Genomic DNA, 19,174 nt, shown 5'->3' on the forward strand with positions numbered 1-19,174 from the left:
ACGACTCTAACACAGACCAAGCAGAGAGTACAAAATCATATGTGTCTTTGTACAGTTTTACAGCCAACTGTGTGCTAGTTTCAAGTGCCGAGCTTGTACACAGAAACTAATAACCACGCATTAGTTTAACCACTGAATTAACTTTGATTGAGGCACCGGATGCGCCGCTCGAAGCCGCGACACGGCACACCAGACACTCTCTGTGGCGCGGCAGAAACATGAAGTGTACCGAATCGTCGCGCCACGCATTTTTGAATTCTAAACAGGTTTCTGCAGCGGCCCGCGGCGCCCAGCCGTCGACTTGAGTGTACCCTGATAGAAACGATGTTTAGAATTCTAAAACGCATGCTAGTTAAGATCACAGAGAGCTTCTGGGATCATGAGAAATGCAAACGGCTGAAGTATAAGGTAGACTCAATGAGAAGTACACATGTTTGCAAACCTACCTAAAGATACAACCAATAATTCCGATTAGAGCGATAATGTGGAGAATATTGCTCTTGTGTTGAGCCCAATGAGCCTTGCATCTAAAAATAGAGCTAGGGTGTTCCTTTAGTGATATCGCTTCGACTCACGCTGAAAATGGCGGAAGTGAATCAACAAACTGAGGATATGATGACGCGCCTGTCAATCAATATTGGTGGGTGGGGGGACCGCTCTCCTACGTAAAGTTGCGGTCGGTTTGAAAACCGCTCCAATTGGTCCACCGTTTTTTATGTTGTTAAATTGAAAAAAAAAGCACTGGGTGTGCTTATATCACCCCAATATGACGTTCTGTACACCATACATGCAGATATGTCTGTCCAAACAGCTTGAAAAGTAGATTTTTTACCATAGGTGCCCTTTAAAGCGAACGCTACAGGGCGGTATGACGGCGTTCCTTTTCGTGCTACCAACTGACCGATTACCTCCGTATGGAGGGTTTTTGTGCTGTTTCCAGTTTCGTCATGTACGTCAGCGGACTTGAGATGCAGAGAGGAGTTGACCAAAACGACGAGGTTCGAGTCTGGAGTACAACGGTTTCAGAAAGCAGGTAAGACAAAAACAAAAGCCAAAAAAATAAAATAACAGGATGAGAATGTGGTAAAATCAATCAGTCGACAGCGGTTGCTGGTGGATTTACTCGAGAACAGCAGGTGTGAATGGCACTTGCGAGAGAAATTTAAGATCCCAAAAAGTGTACACAGCAGCCTCGAACTGCAAAAAAACATACCTCCTGGGACGTATTTGGTGCTCTCCAGAAATGTATATAGAGGTACGTTTTTAGAATGAGCTTGGATTGCACTGTCGCCTTACAGCAAGAAGGTCGCTGGTTCCAGTCCCGGCTGGGTCAGTTGGCATTTCTGTGTGTGAGTTTGCATGTTCTCCCTGTGTTGGCGGGGGTTTCTGTGTCTGTTTGCCCCACAGTCTAAACACATGTGCGATAGGTGAATTGAATAAATTAAATTGGCTGTAGTGTATGAGTGTGTGAGAGTGTATGGTGTTTCCCAGTACTGGGTTGCAGCTGGAAAGGAATCCACTGCGTAAAACATATGCTGGAATAGTTGGTGGCTCATTCTACTGTGGCAACCACTGAAATAGAGACTAAGCCAAAGGAAAATGAATGTATTACACTTTATTACCACAGGATCAGTGCACATACTTTGTAATCTAATGTCCACTCTGGCTTATTTCTGCACACAGTGGGAAAAACAGTGCATTATGTTTACTGGAGCGTGTTATGTGTGCTTTCAGGGTTCTGCTGGTCTTCTCTGATGGGCTTTCTTTGGTCTGTTGGAGGTCTGTGTGTTCTGCACTTTGACGGAGGTGGAAGCAGATCTGGATCCTTGCAGGTTTTGTGCTGTGCAGGTGTAAATGCCCTGATCCACCTCTCGGATCTCGTCCACCAGCAGCACCGACTGCGTTCGCTGCCGATTCTGTCCGTCCAGCTGCACTGTCTGCACACTGTCCTGCGTGTACAGCGGACGTCCAATCTGAACATGGTAAATGCAAACAAAGTTATAAACAATGGAAAGATTGATTTAAAAACAAGTCAAAATTAGTCGCCTTTTCTTGTATTTTATTTATTTTTTTTCCTTTATCAAATATTTCCCAAATGATGTTTAACAGAGCAGGGAATTTTTCATAGTATTTCCTATTATATTTTTTCTTCTGGAGAAAGTTTTTTTGGTTTATTTCAGCTAGAATAAAAGCAGTTTTACATTTTTAAAGCCATTTAAGGTCAATATTATTAGCCCCTTTAAGCTATATTTATATTTTTTCGGTTGTCTACAGAACAAATCATCATTACACAATTGCCTAATTACCCTAATTAACCTAGTTAAGCCTTTAAATGTCACTTTAAGCAGAATACTAGTATCTTGAAGAATATCTAGTCAAATATAAATAAATATAATATAATAAATCAGTGAGAAATGAGTTAAAACTATCATGTTTAGAAATGTGTTGAAAAAATCTTCTTTTGATTAAGCAGAAATTGGAGAAAAAATATACAGGGGGCTAATAATTCAGGAAGGCTAATAATTCTGACTTCATCAGTAAATCTACGAGTCTGGAAAAAGTTATAAAGCCATTTCTAAAGCTTTGAGACACCGTGAATTAATTAATGACTCATTAATTACAAAAAGCAAAAACATGGAACAGTAGAGAACCTTCCCAGGAGTCTTTTGATAATTAATTAAAGTAATTATTTGTTCTGCTGGAAACTAAATATCTGGACATTATAAAAAGGGTTTGCATCCATAAATGTTGCAGGGTCCACCTGGTTACAAGCATAAGCAACCTGAAAAGAGGTTTTATATTTGAGACAAATCTTTTAATTTCCAATTAACTATATATGTCATCTTTTCCAGAGCAAGGCTACTGGTCTTTTCTTTTGTTCCGCTGAGTACAGGACAGCCTTTGATTCTCTTTACATTTTAAAGCAATAACATGTTTTACAAGTATATTATTTTAGTTTACTATTGCTATTGCTAACCTCCAAATTTACAGGGTACATACTGTATGGAACAAACTCAATTTGGCAACCAAATTTTCTTCAATTCATTATAGTGAGACTTCCTTTGAAAATATTTGGATGTCATTGCACTCCCCTTACAGAGATAAAGGGTAACCACTTCTTCGTTTCATTTTATACAATTGTCAGGAATATTTGGATGGAACCTATGCAGTTTAACTGGTGTAATTTAAGTTTGTAGGAGCCATGCATATTACATTAATCTACAACTCAACTATATTCATTTACTTTAACCTGACAAGTGTAACACAATGTAAAAACAATTAAAGCCTCCTTTATCATATTTGATACACAGAATGCCTCTAAATGATAAATGTTGCTGAAATCCTGGTAGAAAATCCTGTTCTGCTACATTTCTTCTGTTATTTGTTATTTGAGATATATATATATATTGCAAGCAAATGCTAAAAGCATCAACCTTCAGCTTGGTTCATATAACAGCTCTTATATTGCTAGTGGCCTCATATGAAGCAACTTCTTTAGAAAAAAAAGTCATGTTGAAATACGAGTGTCAAACATGATACATCAGTGCTTTATTTGTTCATCGCTCAGTTACCATTGTATTGCATTGCATTTGTTCATCATAACAAAACATTAATTGAAGATATAGAGTGGCAGCTGGATTCATATTTATATGAACTTTATTCACAATAAGTAGTCTGCTATACTGTTATAAAAGTTCTGTGATTTACATTAAAGGTTATCAAAATTTTATTAATTTTAGATATTAAACAAAATTTGCCTCAGATTGATGATTTTTAAACTATTTTATTAGCATAATTGAACAATCTTTTAACATTATTTTCTGTTTTTATAAAAATTATTTAGAAAATATTTTCACACAAAAAATCCTGGAAAAAGTATTGTTTTATTATTTAAAAACGTTCGTTATGCATAATTAAAAATGAAAATAGAGCATATTAATGTCTCCTTAAATCTCTCTCAAAATAAAATATTTTCTTAAAACACACTTTTTCTATTTAGCTTTTAACAAGCATTAATCTGCTTTATTTTGACTTGTACTTATTGCAGACAATACAACAAACATTTAATGTGTTCCTCGTGGTTTTTATTTGTTCTATTTTATTAAAAATGATTTAGAAAATATTTTCACACAAAAAATCCTGGAAAAAGTATTGTTTTATTATTTTAAAGTTCTTAATACTTAATTAAAAATGAAAATGGAGCATATTAATGTCTCCTTAAATCTCTCTCAAAATAAAATCTTTTCTTAAAACTCACTTGTTCTCTTGAGCTTTTAGCAAGTATTAACCTGCTGTTTCTTAACTTGCTATTTGTGTTTTCTTCACCTCTTATTGTTTAATTTGACTAATGTTATTATTTATAAATGTGAAAAGTTGTTTAAGGAAAGATCATGCTCCAATAATGCAATACAAAAGCAAAAAAAGGTAAAAAACTAAATCTAAAATTATGGAAAACTGTTAATTTTATACAACCCTGAATCAGAAAAAGTTGGGAGACTATAGAAAACCTAAATAAAAAAAGAAAGTAGTGATTGTTTTCTTCACCTCTTATTGTTTAATTTGACTAATGTTATTTTTATACATGTGAAAAGTCATTTTAACAGTGCATGGTTAATGTTTTTAGTGCAAGGTGTATTTAAAAATGAATAATATGTTGAGTATAATGAGTTGTGGGCACCTTATGTCCAGGATATTCCCAGGTAAACTCCACCAGCACGTCCTGCTCCCCGATCACAGTGCAGGACACCTGGAGGTTCTGTCCCACTGCTACAGACTCAGAGGATGCCTGCAGCGCAGGAGACGGAGGAGCAGCAGGATCTGAAAGGGTATTTCATATTCTCACGTATTTGTTGGCAAACTGGTGACCATCTGGACCTTTCTTAGATGCTGATTTTATACCAAATCATAATTACGATCACCTGTTCACATCACCTGTTTCTCATCACATCATTAATTAACGAACTTACCTGATTACTAGCCCTAAACTGATCCTGTCACAACTTTTTTTGGGAAAGTGGTTTGCAGGTCTGAATGACAAGATGTTAATTTACAAATGAAATGAAGTTGACCAGACAAAACATGAAATAGTTTGTGTGCCCATTGTCTGCTCATTCTTTAAACAACAAGGATAATATTCTTGAAGATGAATGGTCAGTAAATATGCAGTGGCCTCACTCACAGTTGACGTAGATGAGCATGTATTTGGTGGAGCTCTGCCGCAGGTTTCCCAGACTGGCCACACAGTAGAGCGAGCCGGAGTGGTGCTGCTGGGGTCTGTGGATGGTGAAGCCCTTCTGCACGTTAAAGGAGATTTCTCGTCCATCCACCTCCACTTCTGCTGGAGAAAACTCACGGTGTAGAGTCACTGTGGCTAGCGGGGACGTCACCCGACAGGGCAGGATGGCCGGCCAATTTGTGCGGAGCTGAAGGACCTCGTAATAATCAGAGGATGGTACAAACAACTCCTGAGGGTCTGAGAGGTCAAGACACACACACAGTCAAACAATGTAAAAACTGCATTGATTTAAACTGTAAACATGCTACAGTAAAATGGGTAACAGTTAGGCTCTTTAAATGGCCCCTATGTAAGATGTAAGAGCCTTTGGTGTCTCCAGAATGTGTCTAAAGTTTCAGCTCAAAATACCCATCAGATCATTTATTATAGCCTCCAGAATCTGCCCATTTTGGTGTCTGAGTACAGTGTAGCTGTTTTTGTAGCCTGTGGCTTTAAATGCAAATGAGCTGCTTCTCCCCGCCCACCGTCCCCACATGTGCGTCTGCTTCTCCTGCGTTACATCAGATAAACAGCAGTCAGTGATTGAGACAGACACGGATGGAGCTCAAATACAGCTCATTAGTCCAAAATACCAATTACGTTCATTCTGTGTATATGTGGTGGAGTTTATTCAAGCCTTTCTGAAACGATGAGTCACACACAAATGCTGTGTGCAGTACACACACACACACACACACACACACACACACACACACACACAGACTAACATATATATATATATATATATATATATATATATATTAACATTTACTGAAACTATGCGGTGATTATAGCGGTTAAGAATTACAGTGATTTTACTGTCTTTATTACATGCTCTTATTTTTAAAACATTTTAAACTTATAATAATCATATATATATCAATAATATTTTAATCTCAGTTTCTTTGCAAATAAATGTTCTGTGGACATGTGCATGCATGTTATTATAAAAACATGGCGCCTGTCAATCAAATAGGGGGTGGGGAAAACCGCAATCCTAGGTCATGTAGCGGAGGCCCTCAAAATCACTAGGACTGGGATCTCAGGTGCCCTTTAATAAATATGGTAAATCACTTTTTATGCTTTTTGTTGACTCTACTGTGGGACTTTTTGCTGTTTTTCTCCGTCATACTATTTAAAGCGACACAACATTTAACATTAAAAGTTGTTGGAGGAAATTTTTTACAGTATTTTTCACAGAGCATTGTACCTGAGAAAAAGATGTAGACTTTGACGGCCTTGTCATATATCTTCCTGCAGTCTTTCTCCTCGCAGTACACAGGGAAGCAGGTGTATTCTCCAGTATCTGCTGCTGTTGAATTGGCCACAATCAGCGTACCGTAACGCTCATGCTGAACCATCCTGAAAATACAGACAGAAACAGCAGCGGACGCTTTAATGACAACCAATGCAATTGTCAAAAAGAAAGCCTGCTCAATATTTCATTTCAGTTGGAAGTACATCAACATACTGAAATAAAAGTCTTCAAAAATTCTGGTTTACGCAGACTTTAAACAGGTAAATGAGACTCTGTCCACATGAACTCGGGTATTTTCAAAACTGCACTTGAGTATTGGGTGACTGAAAGCGAAACTTACAGTGCAGCATGGACACTACGTCCCGAGTTTTTGCCTCATGACATAAGCATTCATGTTGTTTTTTTATTTCGGATGGGACAACAGGGCTGGGTTCCCACTAAGTGAAGAAACTAATTTGGAGACGAGCACGTGATATGATTGACCGCATCTGGTCCCTATTGGTAATCAATAGCTAGCCAATCAGATTATTTCAAATCTAACATGAACATCCAGCCTAACCTTACTCCCTATCTTCGTTTGGGAAGAACACCCCCCCCCCCCCTCCACCCCTTCTCCCTCCTCCTCATTTCTAGGATCGGGCGACACGGGGGCTCAGTGACTACACTGCATTTCGGTGTGGAGTTTACACAGCTCCCCTTGTTTGTGTGGGTTTCCCCCAAGTACTCCGGTTTCCTCCCACAGTCTAAAGACATGAGACACAATTAAATTAAATAATAATAACAGTCACAAGTCGATTAATACTGAGCTTCTTTAAGTGAGAATGCACCGGTGTGGTTGGTGGCCTATTCCTATAGAACTGTCTTTTTGGGAGCTCTCGAGAACTTCCTGATCTTGTATCCCTTTAAATGCTCATTGACCAGGCAAAAGCCTTGGACTCATCTATCTCCGAGCTCAGGGTTCTCTCCTGGGACAGCATGCCAAACCTGCTAATATCATCAAGCATTATCTAAGTGGGAACTCTTGAAACCTGAATGAGGCAAATTCCATACTTTCGCAGCAAACGTATCGCGTATTACGCATTGTTGGACCTCTGTTCTCACGCTTGCATTGACTTGCATGCAATCGCGAAAATACTTAATTCTCCGTTTGGTGTGAACTAAGCATAAAAGTGTCATTATCACCCCCAGTTGGTTTGGCGTGTCTTTAAATCAGAAATCAGAATCAGAAAGATCTTTATTGCCAGGTATGTTCACACATACGAAGAATTTGTTTTGTTGACAGAGCTTCTACAGTGCAACAGGATTACAGAGACAGGACAAAAAACAGATAATAAATATATTTTAAAAAATAGAAGTAAGTAGTGAGTGCAAATATACAAAGTGACAAGTGTATGTACGTGTTTATTACTGTATACAACGTTATATGTGCAGCTGTTATGTGCAAATTGGCATGTAAAGTGTGTTGTTAAATAAGTGTATATGTGTATAAAAGTGTATAGCAAGTAGTGATGTTGGTTCCACAATTATTATCATCAAGTGTTCATGAGATGGATTGCCTGAGGGAAGAAACTGTTTCTGTGTCGGGCTGTTCTGGTGCGCAGTGCTCTGTAGTGTCGACCAGAAGGTAAAAGTTCAAAGAGGCAGTGTGCTGGGTGTGAGGGGTCCAGAGTGATTTTGGCAGCCCTTCTGCTCGCTCTGGATAAGAACAGTTTTTGGGGAGTAGGAAGGGTTGTTCCAGTGATTCGCTTAAAGGTCCAGTGAAATTAAAATACATTTTTTTAGATGTTAGTATCAGTATGTTAGTCTTAAGGATATCTGTAATCTGGTGTGGTACAAAACAGTGACAAAATTTGCATTTAGAAGTTTCATGGATGTTTTGTGGTTGTTGCTAGATTGGATATGGTTGCAGACGGAAGTTAACGAGAATTATTTATATTATTTATTAAATTTCAGATTTATTGTATTTTATTAACGTCTACCCCCACCCCAACTCTAAACCCAAGCATCACAGTAACGTAAAAACAGTAGTTGTACCGAGTATTATCTATGCTATCTATTAAATTATCCAATAACATGTATTTTATAACGCCTACTCCCACCCCAACCCTAAACCCAACCGTCACAGTACTGTAAAAATATTGATTATTGTTATACAGTGTCATAAAAATGCTGCTATATTAATGTGCATATTGCACTTCCGATCGGCCGCGTATCCGATCTAAACTTTACCTTGTTTTGTTGTTTGTTTTGTTTCGCTTTCCCTTCTCTCTTCCGTTGTGTACTAGGTTTGCAACCATTGGTTGAGAAGGCTGTCAATCACCATTATGAGAACAGCAACATGAATCACCAACATGAGAACTGCAGAGTCCAGCATTTTTAATTAGGTCCTCACTCCATTCAGCTCCCTTTTAGCCAAATACGTCTGAGGTCGGCATTAAAAGCAGTGTGGTGTATGGTAAAAGTTAAGTTTTCTATTCTCTATTTTGGAATTTGGCATCCTACCGCACAACACTACGTTTGCTATGGCAACCGGTCTCTTTTTGCAACCGGGAACCCGTGTGACGTGATGTGTGACGTAGGTTGGTAATTCGTCTATAAAAGGCATCCGCTTGCGCTGTTCAGCAGGAGCGCTTTGCTCACCACCAAACTCCTCACTTGTTTCGGCCCACCTGTTCGTTTGTGTTTGTATTATTTTGTTGTTGCTGTTGTTGTTTAGTTTCTCTCGTTTAAGTGATCTATTTATTAGATAAGCTTGTGCAGCTTAATTTAGTATTTATTGAGAAGTCAAACGATCTTTATGAGAATTGGATTATCAGATAAGCTCTTGTTTTGCTAATTGCTAACAGTGTGTAGTTTACGAGAACTCTAGTAATTTTGAGCAGCATAGTTTTTCTTTGTGTTCGGTAGTTTATGGAGGAGTTGCCACATTTGTAATTATGTTTTGGAATAGTCTAAATTGGTTAGTTTTTATAGTCAAAAATCGTTTTGTTATATTTATTTCTTTGTTTTGGCAACACTCCTGTTTTATATATTTTTTTATTTAAATTACATTCTAAATTCCTATATGCATTGTTTGATATGCTCTGTTTTATAAATTGTTCATTTTTGTTTCACTTATCCATCGGTTGTATGTTCTCATTTTCACCCAGCACCATTAAAGATTCCCTGAATGTTGCGTCTCGGCCAACTTAATAACTTAAACACGTAACAAGAAGATATAAAACTGATATAAACATGTTAAGCTTATAGTTTGTCACTTCCGCCTAAATGAATCAGCTTTTTTTTACATCGCCTCATATTTCAGTTTCTCATCAAATCTTCTGACCAATCAAATGCTTTCTAGTATCTGACATGCTCCGCCCCCTTCAAGATGCTTCTCATTTGCGTTTCATTTGGTGAGGTTTAGTTATAAACTAATTTTGAGTGGATCACGTGCTTATGATTGCTAGCGGCTGGATCCGCATTATCCAATTCTCAATGCACCAATAAGATGACTCTTAAGCCACTACAAATACCCTGGGCTACGTACCACCGATATCTTCGTTTGAAGAATCCCCCCATCCACCCCTGCTCCTCCTCCTTCCTAGATGGGTGACACAGTGGCCCAGTGCTTAGCACTGTTGCCTAACAGCAAGAATGTCTCTGGTTCCAGGCTTTACCAAACCAGCAGACATTTCTGTGTGGAGTTTGCACTTTCTCCCCATGCTCACGTGGGTTTCCCCCGGGTTCTCCGGTTTCCACCCACCTTCCAAAAAACATGCAACATAAGTTAATTGACTAATCCAAATCGGCACTATAGACATGCTCCTAGTAAATGGTTATCTCTCAAGAGCAATCACTGGCTGTTCATTGGTTATTACAGCGGGGGAGTTCTCAAGATCTACCTGAGCTCAAACTCCCCTCTCACCTTGCAACGGGAGGGAGCCCCGGGCTCGAGGATCTTAGAGCTCAGGGCTCACTCCCGGGACTGCATGCCAAACAAGCTTATAATTAATCATCAGCTAAGTGTGAACTCTTGAAATGCTCTTGAGCTCAACCACTCTCACTGGCAGAGCGGTGATAAAAACAAAATGCTATTGGCTGCTTTTAAAAAGGGGAGGATCTATTCTATGTTCCACCCTCTCATTATTTTTCAGTTCGTATTACATCAAGCATCAAATAAAAGAACGCACGTCAGAGCATTCACAAGACCTTTAACATGCGTTTTGACAGTTTCATGTGGACAGAGATTTGAAAAACTAAAGCATGGAAATCTAATACTCGTATACATGTGGACACGGCCTGTGTGTTTTACCTCAGTCTTCCTTCATGGTCTTCTTGCAGATATTCAGGAACAGTCCACTGCACAGGGTTTCCTTTACACCTGAGCTCCAGTGTTTCTGCAGCTCCAACCGTCAGAGTTTCTCCAACTTTCCTGAACTTTCCCTTCTGCAGCACCCGAGTGAGGGATGTCTGCTCTTCTTTTGGGTTTTCAGGAGTGCTTTTCTCTTTAGGTTTGGCAGTGACAGGTTTTCTTGGTGCTTTTGCATGTTTGGGCTTCACATTGGGTTTCTTCTCAGCTTTGCTCTTCACTTCAGGTTCATCCTTTTGGCACATGCCTGTTTATCATTTGACGAAACCAGTTGGAAACACTGATGATTTTAAACTGTGTTCGCATTTATTAAACACACTGTTAATGATTTTTGTATATTACACAGTATTTAACTGTAGTATGAACTGTATTTTACTGTATTTTAAAGTTGCACTGTGAGAATAACTGTTTATTTTACAGTAAAGATATACATAAAATTCTGTAAACACATACACATACAGATCTGGCATGAACTAACGCGCGAATGAAACAAAGTGATCTTGCATGGCCACGACATATGGTGCAGTAGCACGGAAAGACGGTCTAGCAAACAAAGACATGAACAGTAGGGGGCAGTCGTGTACTGTAACGCACTGTATTGAAGCCGGAGCATTCTTTACGCATCGTTATAACCTAGAACACTACTTCATATATATATATATGGTATACATATATTACAGTAAAAATCAGGGCCGGTGTGGGACTCCTTTCCATCTGGTTCTCAGTCATGACAGTTCAAGCCTTTTAATATGTTTTCATATCGTTAATCAAATTATGCCAAATGCGCGGTGATTAGCGCAGCTCAATGGCGTTCTTGGTAGAGCATCTGCGTCTCAACCAATAGGTCACCGGTTCGAAACTGGCTTGGTATACAACCATCAAACAAAGTTTAGTTTTATTATTACTGATAGTTTGTGAATCTTTATTGGCCATTTGGCTCTTGAAAACAACAGTCGCACACCCTCCGATCTCCCCGTTGTTAAAAACCACTGAGGCTACGTTTACACTGGTCCGGATAAATTTGAAAACGGAGTTTTCGGTTTAAAACGCACCGCGTCCACACTATCGTTTTAGTCGTTTTCCTGAAGTTTTCCTAAAGCTTTCCTAAAGCTTGCCATCCACACTGAAACGACTGTAAACGCTGTCCCCCTTGCACTGCACATGCGTGAAAAGTAAGGAAGATGTGAAAAGTCTCCCCTTCATCTCACCCAAAGACTATAGAATATCTTAAAGGGACTTTGATTTGATCTCACACGGGTCAAGTGTGCGGCTGCCTAGTTAACCTCGAACTCAAGGGGTGTTTTATTCACTGTAAGTAAAGCGATTCTCTTTAATGTAGTTCGGTGGTTCTCAACGAGGTGTGCGGAGAGAAGGGGGCACAAATTGTATTAAGAGCCCTTTTTCCTTCTGGAGAGAAAGTGCCCTTTTTCTATTACTTTTTTAAAATAATAATATAGGCCTACAGTACAGCAAGGTAGGTGGTGTTGATGTAAATACAGTACTTTTGCTGTAATTGATTTACAGTAAATTAGAGGCAGCAGTTCGCTTGTAATTTACTGTAAATTCTACAGGATATTGTTAACAGTGGTGTTAAAGGACAAATTATTCACCCTCCTGTAAAATTTTTGTTTGTTTTTAAATGCTTCCCAAAGTGTTGGTGCAAGGAAATTTTCCACAGCATTTCCTATTATTTATATATCTATTTATTTTTATTTGTCTGGAGATAGTCTTGTTTTTTTTCGGCTAACAGGAATAAAAGACATTTTAATTACTTTTATTAACCACAACAAACCACTTTTGTCCAACGACTTGCCTAATTAAACTAATTAACATATTTAAGTCTTTAAATTTCACTTTATTCTGAATCTTAGTATTTTACAAAATAACTAGTGAAATTGTATATACTGCCATCATGGCAAAGACAAAAATGAATTAATGATTGTAAATTGGTGATTAAAACTGTTGGGAAATAATAGAGAAATAATTAATTTCACAAGATCTAATCATTTATAATTGAATAATAATGTTCAACAATAATTGAATAATAGTGTTTGAGTCAATGTATTATTTATCTTTTTTCTTTGACATTTACTATCAGTTTGTAAGTGAAAATTGTTTTATCCATTTTTTAAAATGCATTTAAGCATATAGTTTGTGTATTATCCATCAGTTTATTTATCAGTTTATAGTGATTTATGGTTTTATTTCATTTTACTTTTCTATTTTATTTATAAAAAAATCTATTTAATTTCACTTTACTTAGTTTTTTCTTTAGTTTTCTTTTGTTTTGTTATATTTTTATTTTATTTTTTATGTATTTATTTAATTTTACTTGACTTTATTTAGTTTTATTTTAGTTGTATTTAATTTTTTATGTATTTATTTAATTTTTCTTGACTTTATTTAGTTTTATTTTAGTTGTACTTAATTTTTATGTATTTATTTTACTTTGTTCAATATTTTAATTCAATTAAGATTTATGTAGTTATTATATTTTATTTTTTATGTATTTATTGTACTTTACTATACTTTATTTAATTTTACTTGACTTTTTAATTTAATTTTGCATTTGTTATTTTATTTTATTTATTGTTTTATAATATTTTTTTAGGTATTTTATTTTACTTTTTATTTTATTTTGTTATTTTTATTTGCTTAGTTTCATTTTGTTATTTTAAGATCACTTATTATTGAATATATTTCCAATATTACAGCTCAGAATAAATACGTTGTTTATTGTCACATAAATAAATCCATTACACTAAAACCAATAATTCACCCACAATTTGACGTTTTGTTTTTCCAAACATCTGAAACATTAAACTAGGCACTTCTAAAAATGATGAATAAATGAACATATAAAATGAAGCAGCACATTATGTGTCATGACTCCAAACATTTGATACATTTTTGCATCTAACTTTTTACAAAAAGCAAAAACAAACCTCTCTCATCTCTTGCATGCATTTAAATGATTGACCTGCATTGCATCAGTAGCTGTTTGCACAATTATAATATGTTATAAATATCTTATAATTACCCTTTGCATTGCTAAATGAAGTAAAGTTAATAAAAGCAGAATAAAAGAAGCTTATAAATTATGCAAACACCAAAACAGCACATTATGTGTCTACATGATGCTGAAACATTTCACATTTTATACACTTTGCACATTATAAAGATGTAAAAACAAACCAGTCTTTTGCGTTCAGCTGTAAATGTTCAACATGCATTACTTCAGTAGCTGTTTTGCACACTAATAATGTTATAATTATCTTATAATCTCTCTTTGCATTGCTAAATGAAGTAGAGTTGACAAAAGCAGTTTTTAATTTAATTAATATTTAAATATTTAACACTACTGTTATGCACTATTTGTTGGTTTACCTGCTAAATTAATGAAACGGCTGCAGTATATTCAAAACTCAGCAGCACGCATTCTCACACGCACTCCACCATGGCAGCACATTACTGGTGTGCTTTATAGCTTTGTTACGACTGAAGTTTATTTATTTATTTATTATTGCGTATTGCATGTCTTTGTCCCGCCTTCTTGCTGTTTTCTGTTATCCCATAGGCTCCCATTTTGGCATGATCTCATGTTCTGATTGGCTGCTGGTCTCGGAGGCCTGTATAAAAAGGAGCTTCCGGCAGGGTTCAGCGAGCTCATTTGTATTGCTATCGTTGCTGGGAGTGGAGCTCCTGGATTTTCCTTTACCCCTCCGGCTGACAACCAACATTCAGACTTGTCACCAATGTTCATATGTTTAACTTATTTTTTAAAGTTCGGCTTGTAGGGGTGGCCTGCCTATTTATTTGATTACTTTTGACTATGTTTATGTTTAGGGAGAAAGGTAAGCTTCCTGTAATTTTCTTTAAATATTTATAGGTAATTTAGTGCATTTACTTTAAAGATTCTTTTGTTTGTTATTTTGGCCTGTGGCCACCCTGAAGAGATGCTCATGTAAATTTACCACTTTTTCTATGATAAATCTATTCAATTATTGTCAACTGAGTTTGGTTGTCGACCGAAGGGGATCTTTTGTATTAAGTTTTTGTCTTGTTTGGGAAATCCACCACCCCAACACATTTGTTTTTCCGTTTATTATGCCTATGTTGTTTTCCCCTAGACTTGGGGGGTAATAAGCTTGCATTGGTTCCCAGTTCAGTCCCGTATCATTTTTAAAACACTCACACTTGCATATAAAGCTCTACATGGTACCGCTCCTTCCTATGTCTGTGACGTTGTCTCTCAGTACACACCTTCTCGTTCCCTGCGGTCTGCTGATACTCTCACCCTTCAGCAGCCACCCTGTAGACTAAAATCAATGGGGGAGAGAGCATTCACTGTTGCTGCACCTAGGTTATGGAATGCTCTTCCTTATTCTGTAAGAAATGCTTTAACACTAGCTAGTTTTAAGAAGATGCTAAAAACTCATCTTTTTAAGACTGCATTTTTACATTCCTGATGATTGTTTATATTTTAGAACATTTTATGTAGTGTGTTTTATGGCATGTTTGATTTCTCTGCTGTTGTAGCGCTTTGGGTCTTAGAAAAGCGCATCATAAATAAAATGTATTATTATTATTATTAATATTATTATTATTAAAGGATGCAAACACCAAAACAGCACCTTCTGTTTCTGAAACATTTCACATTTTATAAGCATTGCATATTAGTAAAAACAAACCAGTCTCTTGCATGCAACTGTAAATGTTTGACATGCATTGCTTCAGTAGCTGTTTGCACACTAATAATATGTTAGAAATATCTTATAATCTTTTTTTTTTTGCATTGCTAAATGAAGTAAAGTTAATACAACATAATAAAATATTTAATTTGTTATTTTATAAATGATGAAAACCCAGTCTTTTGCATGCGACTGTAACTGTTTAACATGCATTGCTTCAATAGCAGTTTTGCACACTTATAAATATCCCCCTTTGCATTGCTAAATGAACAACATATCCTCAGCAGAGGTAAAATACTCACCAAAATGAATGATCAGCAGTGTGAAAAGCAGAGAAAACAACACATTCCTACACTTCATATTCACAGAATAAACTTCAGTCTGTGTTTGGTTGTTTCCAGATCTTCAGGAATGAAGGAAAAAAGGCAGAAGTGGAGCTCAGATGTTTTCTAGGAGAGTCACACAAACAGCCCAAATTCCTCTGCTGGAGCTCAAGGGTTTGTGTTGATTCTACCAATCAGCCGATGGGACGTCCCACTACTACAGCCTGTGTTTGTTTAGCTGTAAAAACCTTCGGTCTGAAGAGGTGAGCTGGGAAGACATCAGTGCACGGGGAAACACAGACACAGATTTAATGTTGATTTTATCTTATAAATTAGAAGATTATTTTATCTTAATATTCATACAGGTTTACTTACTTTATTTCATTTTATTTTGTATTTTATTTTACTTTATTTTTCTTTGTTTTGTTTTTGTTTTATTTTTCTTTACTTTCACTTACTAGCATTCATTCATTCATTCATTCATTTTCTTTTCAGCTTAGTCTCTTTATTATTCAGGGGTCGCCACAGTGGAATGAACTGCCAAATTATACAGCATACTGTTTTGCGCAGCTGCCACTTAACACTGGGAAACACCTATACACTCCCATTCACTCTCACACACTACGGCCAATTTAGGCTATTCAATTCCCCTATAGTGCATGTGTTTGGACTGTGGGGGAAACCGGAGCACCACGCTAACACAGGGAGAACATGCAAACTCCACACAGAAATGCCAACTGACCCAGCCGAGGCTCGAACCAGCAACCCTCTTGCTGTGAGGCAATTGAGCTACCCACTTCGGCACTGTGACAGTACTAGTATCATTGTATTTTATTTGACTATATTTAATTTTACTTTATTTTCATTAACTTAACTTTAATTTAGATATCTCATCATGGATATCAAACATGCATTTTTATTTAGATTAGATTTAATGTTTACTTTATCTTATCTTAAATTAAAAGATTTTATCTTATTTTTCACAAAGCATAAGAATAAGTTTCATTTTATTTTGTATTTTATTTCATTGTTTAGTTTTTATTCTTTTATTTGACTTTGTTCTTTGTTGTTGTGCTCTTTTGTTTTATTTTTCTTTACTTAGTTTTGTTTGATTTTATTTTACTATATTTATTTTAAATTTATTTTCCTTTACTTTGTTTAATTAAATTACATTAATTTATTTTATTTTGTTATTTAAATTTTTATTTAATTTATTTTACTGTACTTTACTTAATTTAATTGAACTTTTCTCTATGTTACTGTACATTTATTTCAATTTATTTGCATTTTACTATATTTAATTTTCTTTTTTGTTTTATTTAATTAATTTTTCCATGTTATTATTTTTATTTATTTTATTTTACCTGATTTAGTTAAAAATTGAATTGAGTTGAATTTAATTTTCATTCATTTATTTTCCTTCGGCTTAGTGCCTTTGTTAATCAGGGGTTGCCACAGCAGAATGAACCGCCAACTTATCCAGCACATGTTTTACACAGCGGATGCTCCTCCAGCTGCAACCCAGTATTGAGAAACATCCATACACTCTTATTCACACTCATACACTACGGCCAATTTAGCTTACCCAATTCCCCTCGCAGCACCCGGAGGAAACCCACACCAACACGGAGAGAACATGCAAACTCCACACTAAAATGCCAACTGACCCAGCTGGTACTCGAACCAGTGACCTTCTTGCTGTGAGGCGACAGTGCTAACCACTGAGCCACCATGCTACCTTTAAGTGAAATGTATCTATTTTGTTTTGTTAATTTATTTTGAATTTATTTTATTTTACTTTACTTAATTTAATTGAACTTTTCTCTACTTTACACTACTTTTTTCCCTTTTTTATTTATTGGGTTTTTCTCAACATTAAAACAAGACATTTAAACATCTGAACATCACATTACGACTAAACAACTCCAGGATAACATACAAAACTTTAAAATGATAATAACAGTAAGAAAATTAAAAATAAATAAATAAATGTATTAATTAAAAATAAAAAGGGGGTAAATATAGAGTATAAATATTGACATACAATATCATAATGAAATTCACTGTTTAACCTTGGTGTTTTATTTAAGGTCTATTCTGCTGTCAGGTCCACTTGATTGCAAAAGTGTAGAAAGGGGTTCCAGATGCTATAAAAGTCTTTTAACTTCCCTTTGACAATGTATGTCAGTTTTTCCAGAGCAAGATTACAGGACATTTCCTTGATCCATTGATTAGAAGAGGGCCTTTGAGTCTCTTTCCATTTTAATGCAATAACGCGCTTGGCCTGCAGCAAACTAAAATCTATTAGTTTGTGCTTCTTTGTATGCACAACCAGAGTACTTGGGTACATAGGAAATAAACACATTTTGGGGTCGAGAGGAAAATTTTCCTCTGTTAATTGACAAATTAAACAAATAGTCCTCTACTTAACATTTAATTTATTTCAGTTTATTTTCATTTTATTTTACTATATTTAATTTTCTTAGCTTTTATTTAATTAATTTGTCATTTTATCTTTATTTTATTTTATTTGACTTAATTTAACTTTACTTTTATTTTATTTAGCATAATTACTGCACTGTAAAATATATATGATCAATAGGTCATGACAAAATCTGTTTTTAATTCATTGTAGCTTATTAAACTAAGTTAATCATGTTCTAAATTAATTAAGTTAAGTAAGTTAAAGTTTCTAAATTAATTCAGTTAAAGTTTTATGTCAGTTTAATCTAATTAAAGTTCAGTGGACTCATAAGATTAGTTTGATTCAGCTTAAAAATGTAAGTCAACAAGTATATCTTACAGTGTGTGACCTTGTCATATTCTCACATCTAAACTCAATCAGCATCTGCAGAACATGTTGTTTTCACACAATATTCAGACAACTAGAATAAAAAGTCAAGACAAACTTTAGGTTGGTTTAGAAAACTTATCCTGATAGTTTAAAATGTGCACAATATCCACAATATTCAGACAATCAACATGTTTCTTGAAAGAAATCTCAAAGAATGCGGGATGTTTAGTAGTTTTAGGAGACAACTTTACTGAAAAGTTTTGATCCACTTCAAATGTTGACTAATATTTATTGAAAATTATTTGCCCTCCTGTTTTTTACCTAATGTTTTATCAGAGAATCAGCTATGTGTATGTTAGCTGTAAGTCAAGTGATGTGCTTTACTTTTAGTAGATTTAAGCAGTTTAGTTTGGGCGTTCAGGACAGATGTACAACTCAAAACAATGAAGCAAACCACAAAACAAGTCATACACAAGTTTCAC

General features: G+C 35.8%; 2 protein-coding genes across 2 annotated transcripts in view; both read right to left on the minus strand.

Moving 5' to 3' along the window:
* Window positions 1-1,595: 1,595 nt before the first annotated feature.
* LOC130240782 (platelet-derived growth factor receptor-like protein) lies at window positions 1,596-16,053 on the minus strand. The gene is made up of 6 exons (XM_056472421.1): window positions 15,878-16,053; window positions 10,828-11,131; window positions 6,486-6,637; window positions 5,180-5,473; window positions 4,679-4,818; window positions 1,596-1,973 (listed from the first exon to the last, which is right to left on the minus strand). The coding sequence occupies exons 1-6, from the start codon at window positions 15,933-15,935 to the stop codon at window positions 1,731-1,733; spliced, it is 1,191 nt and encodes a 396-aa protein (XP_056328396.1). The 5' UTR covers window positions 15,936-16,053; the 3' UTR covers window positions 1,596-1,730.
* A 2,765-nt stretch (window positions 16,054-18,818) lies between these two features.
* LOC130241056 (cationic amino acid transporter 2-like) overlaps window positions 18,819-19,174 on the minus strand; it is a 25,899-nt gene continuing 25,543 nt past the window's right edge. The window contains exon 13 of the mRNA XM_056472772.1: window positions 18,819-19,174. This exon is cut by the window's right edge and continues 938 nt beyond it. The gene's annotated coding sequence lies outside the window, so the exon portion shown is untranslated.

The sequence above is a fragment of the Danio aesculapii genome, chromosome 14 (assembly GCF_903798145.1).
Source record: "Danio aesculapii chromosome 14, fDanAes4.1, whole genome shotgun sequence".
In the NCBI taxonomy this organism is placed as follows: Eukaryota; Metazoa; Chordata; class Actinopteri; order Cypriniformes; family Danionidae; genus Danio; species Danio aesculapii.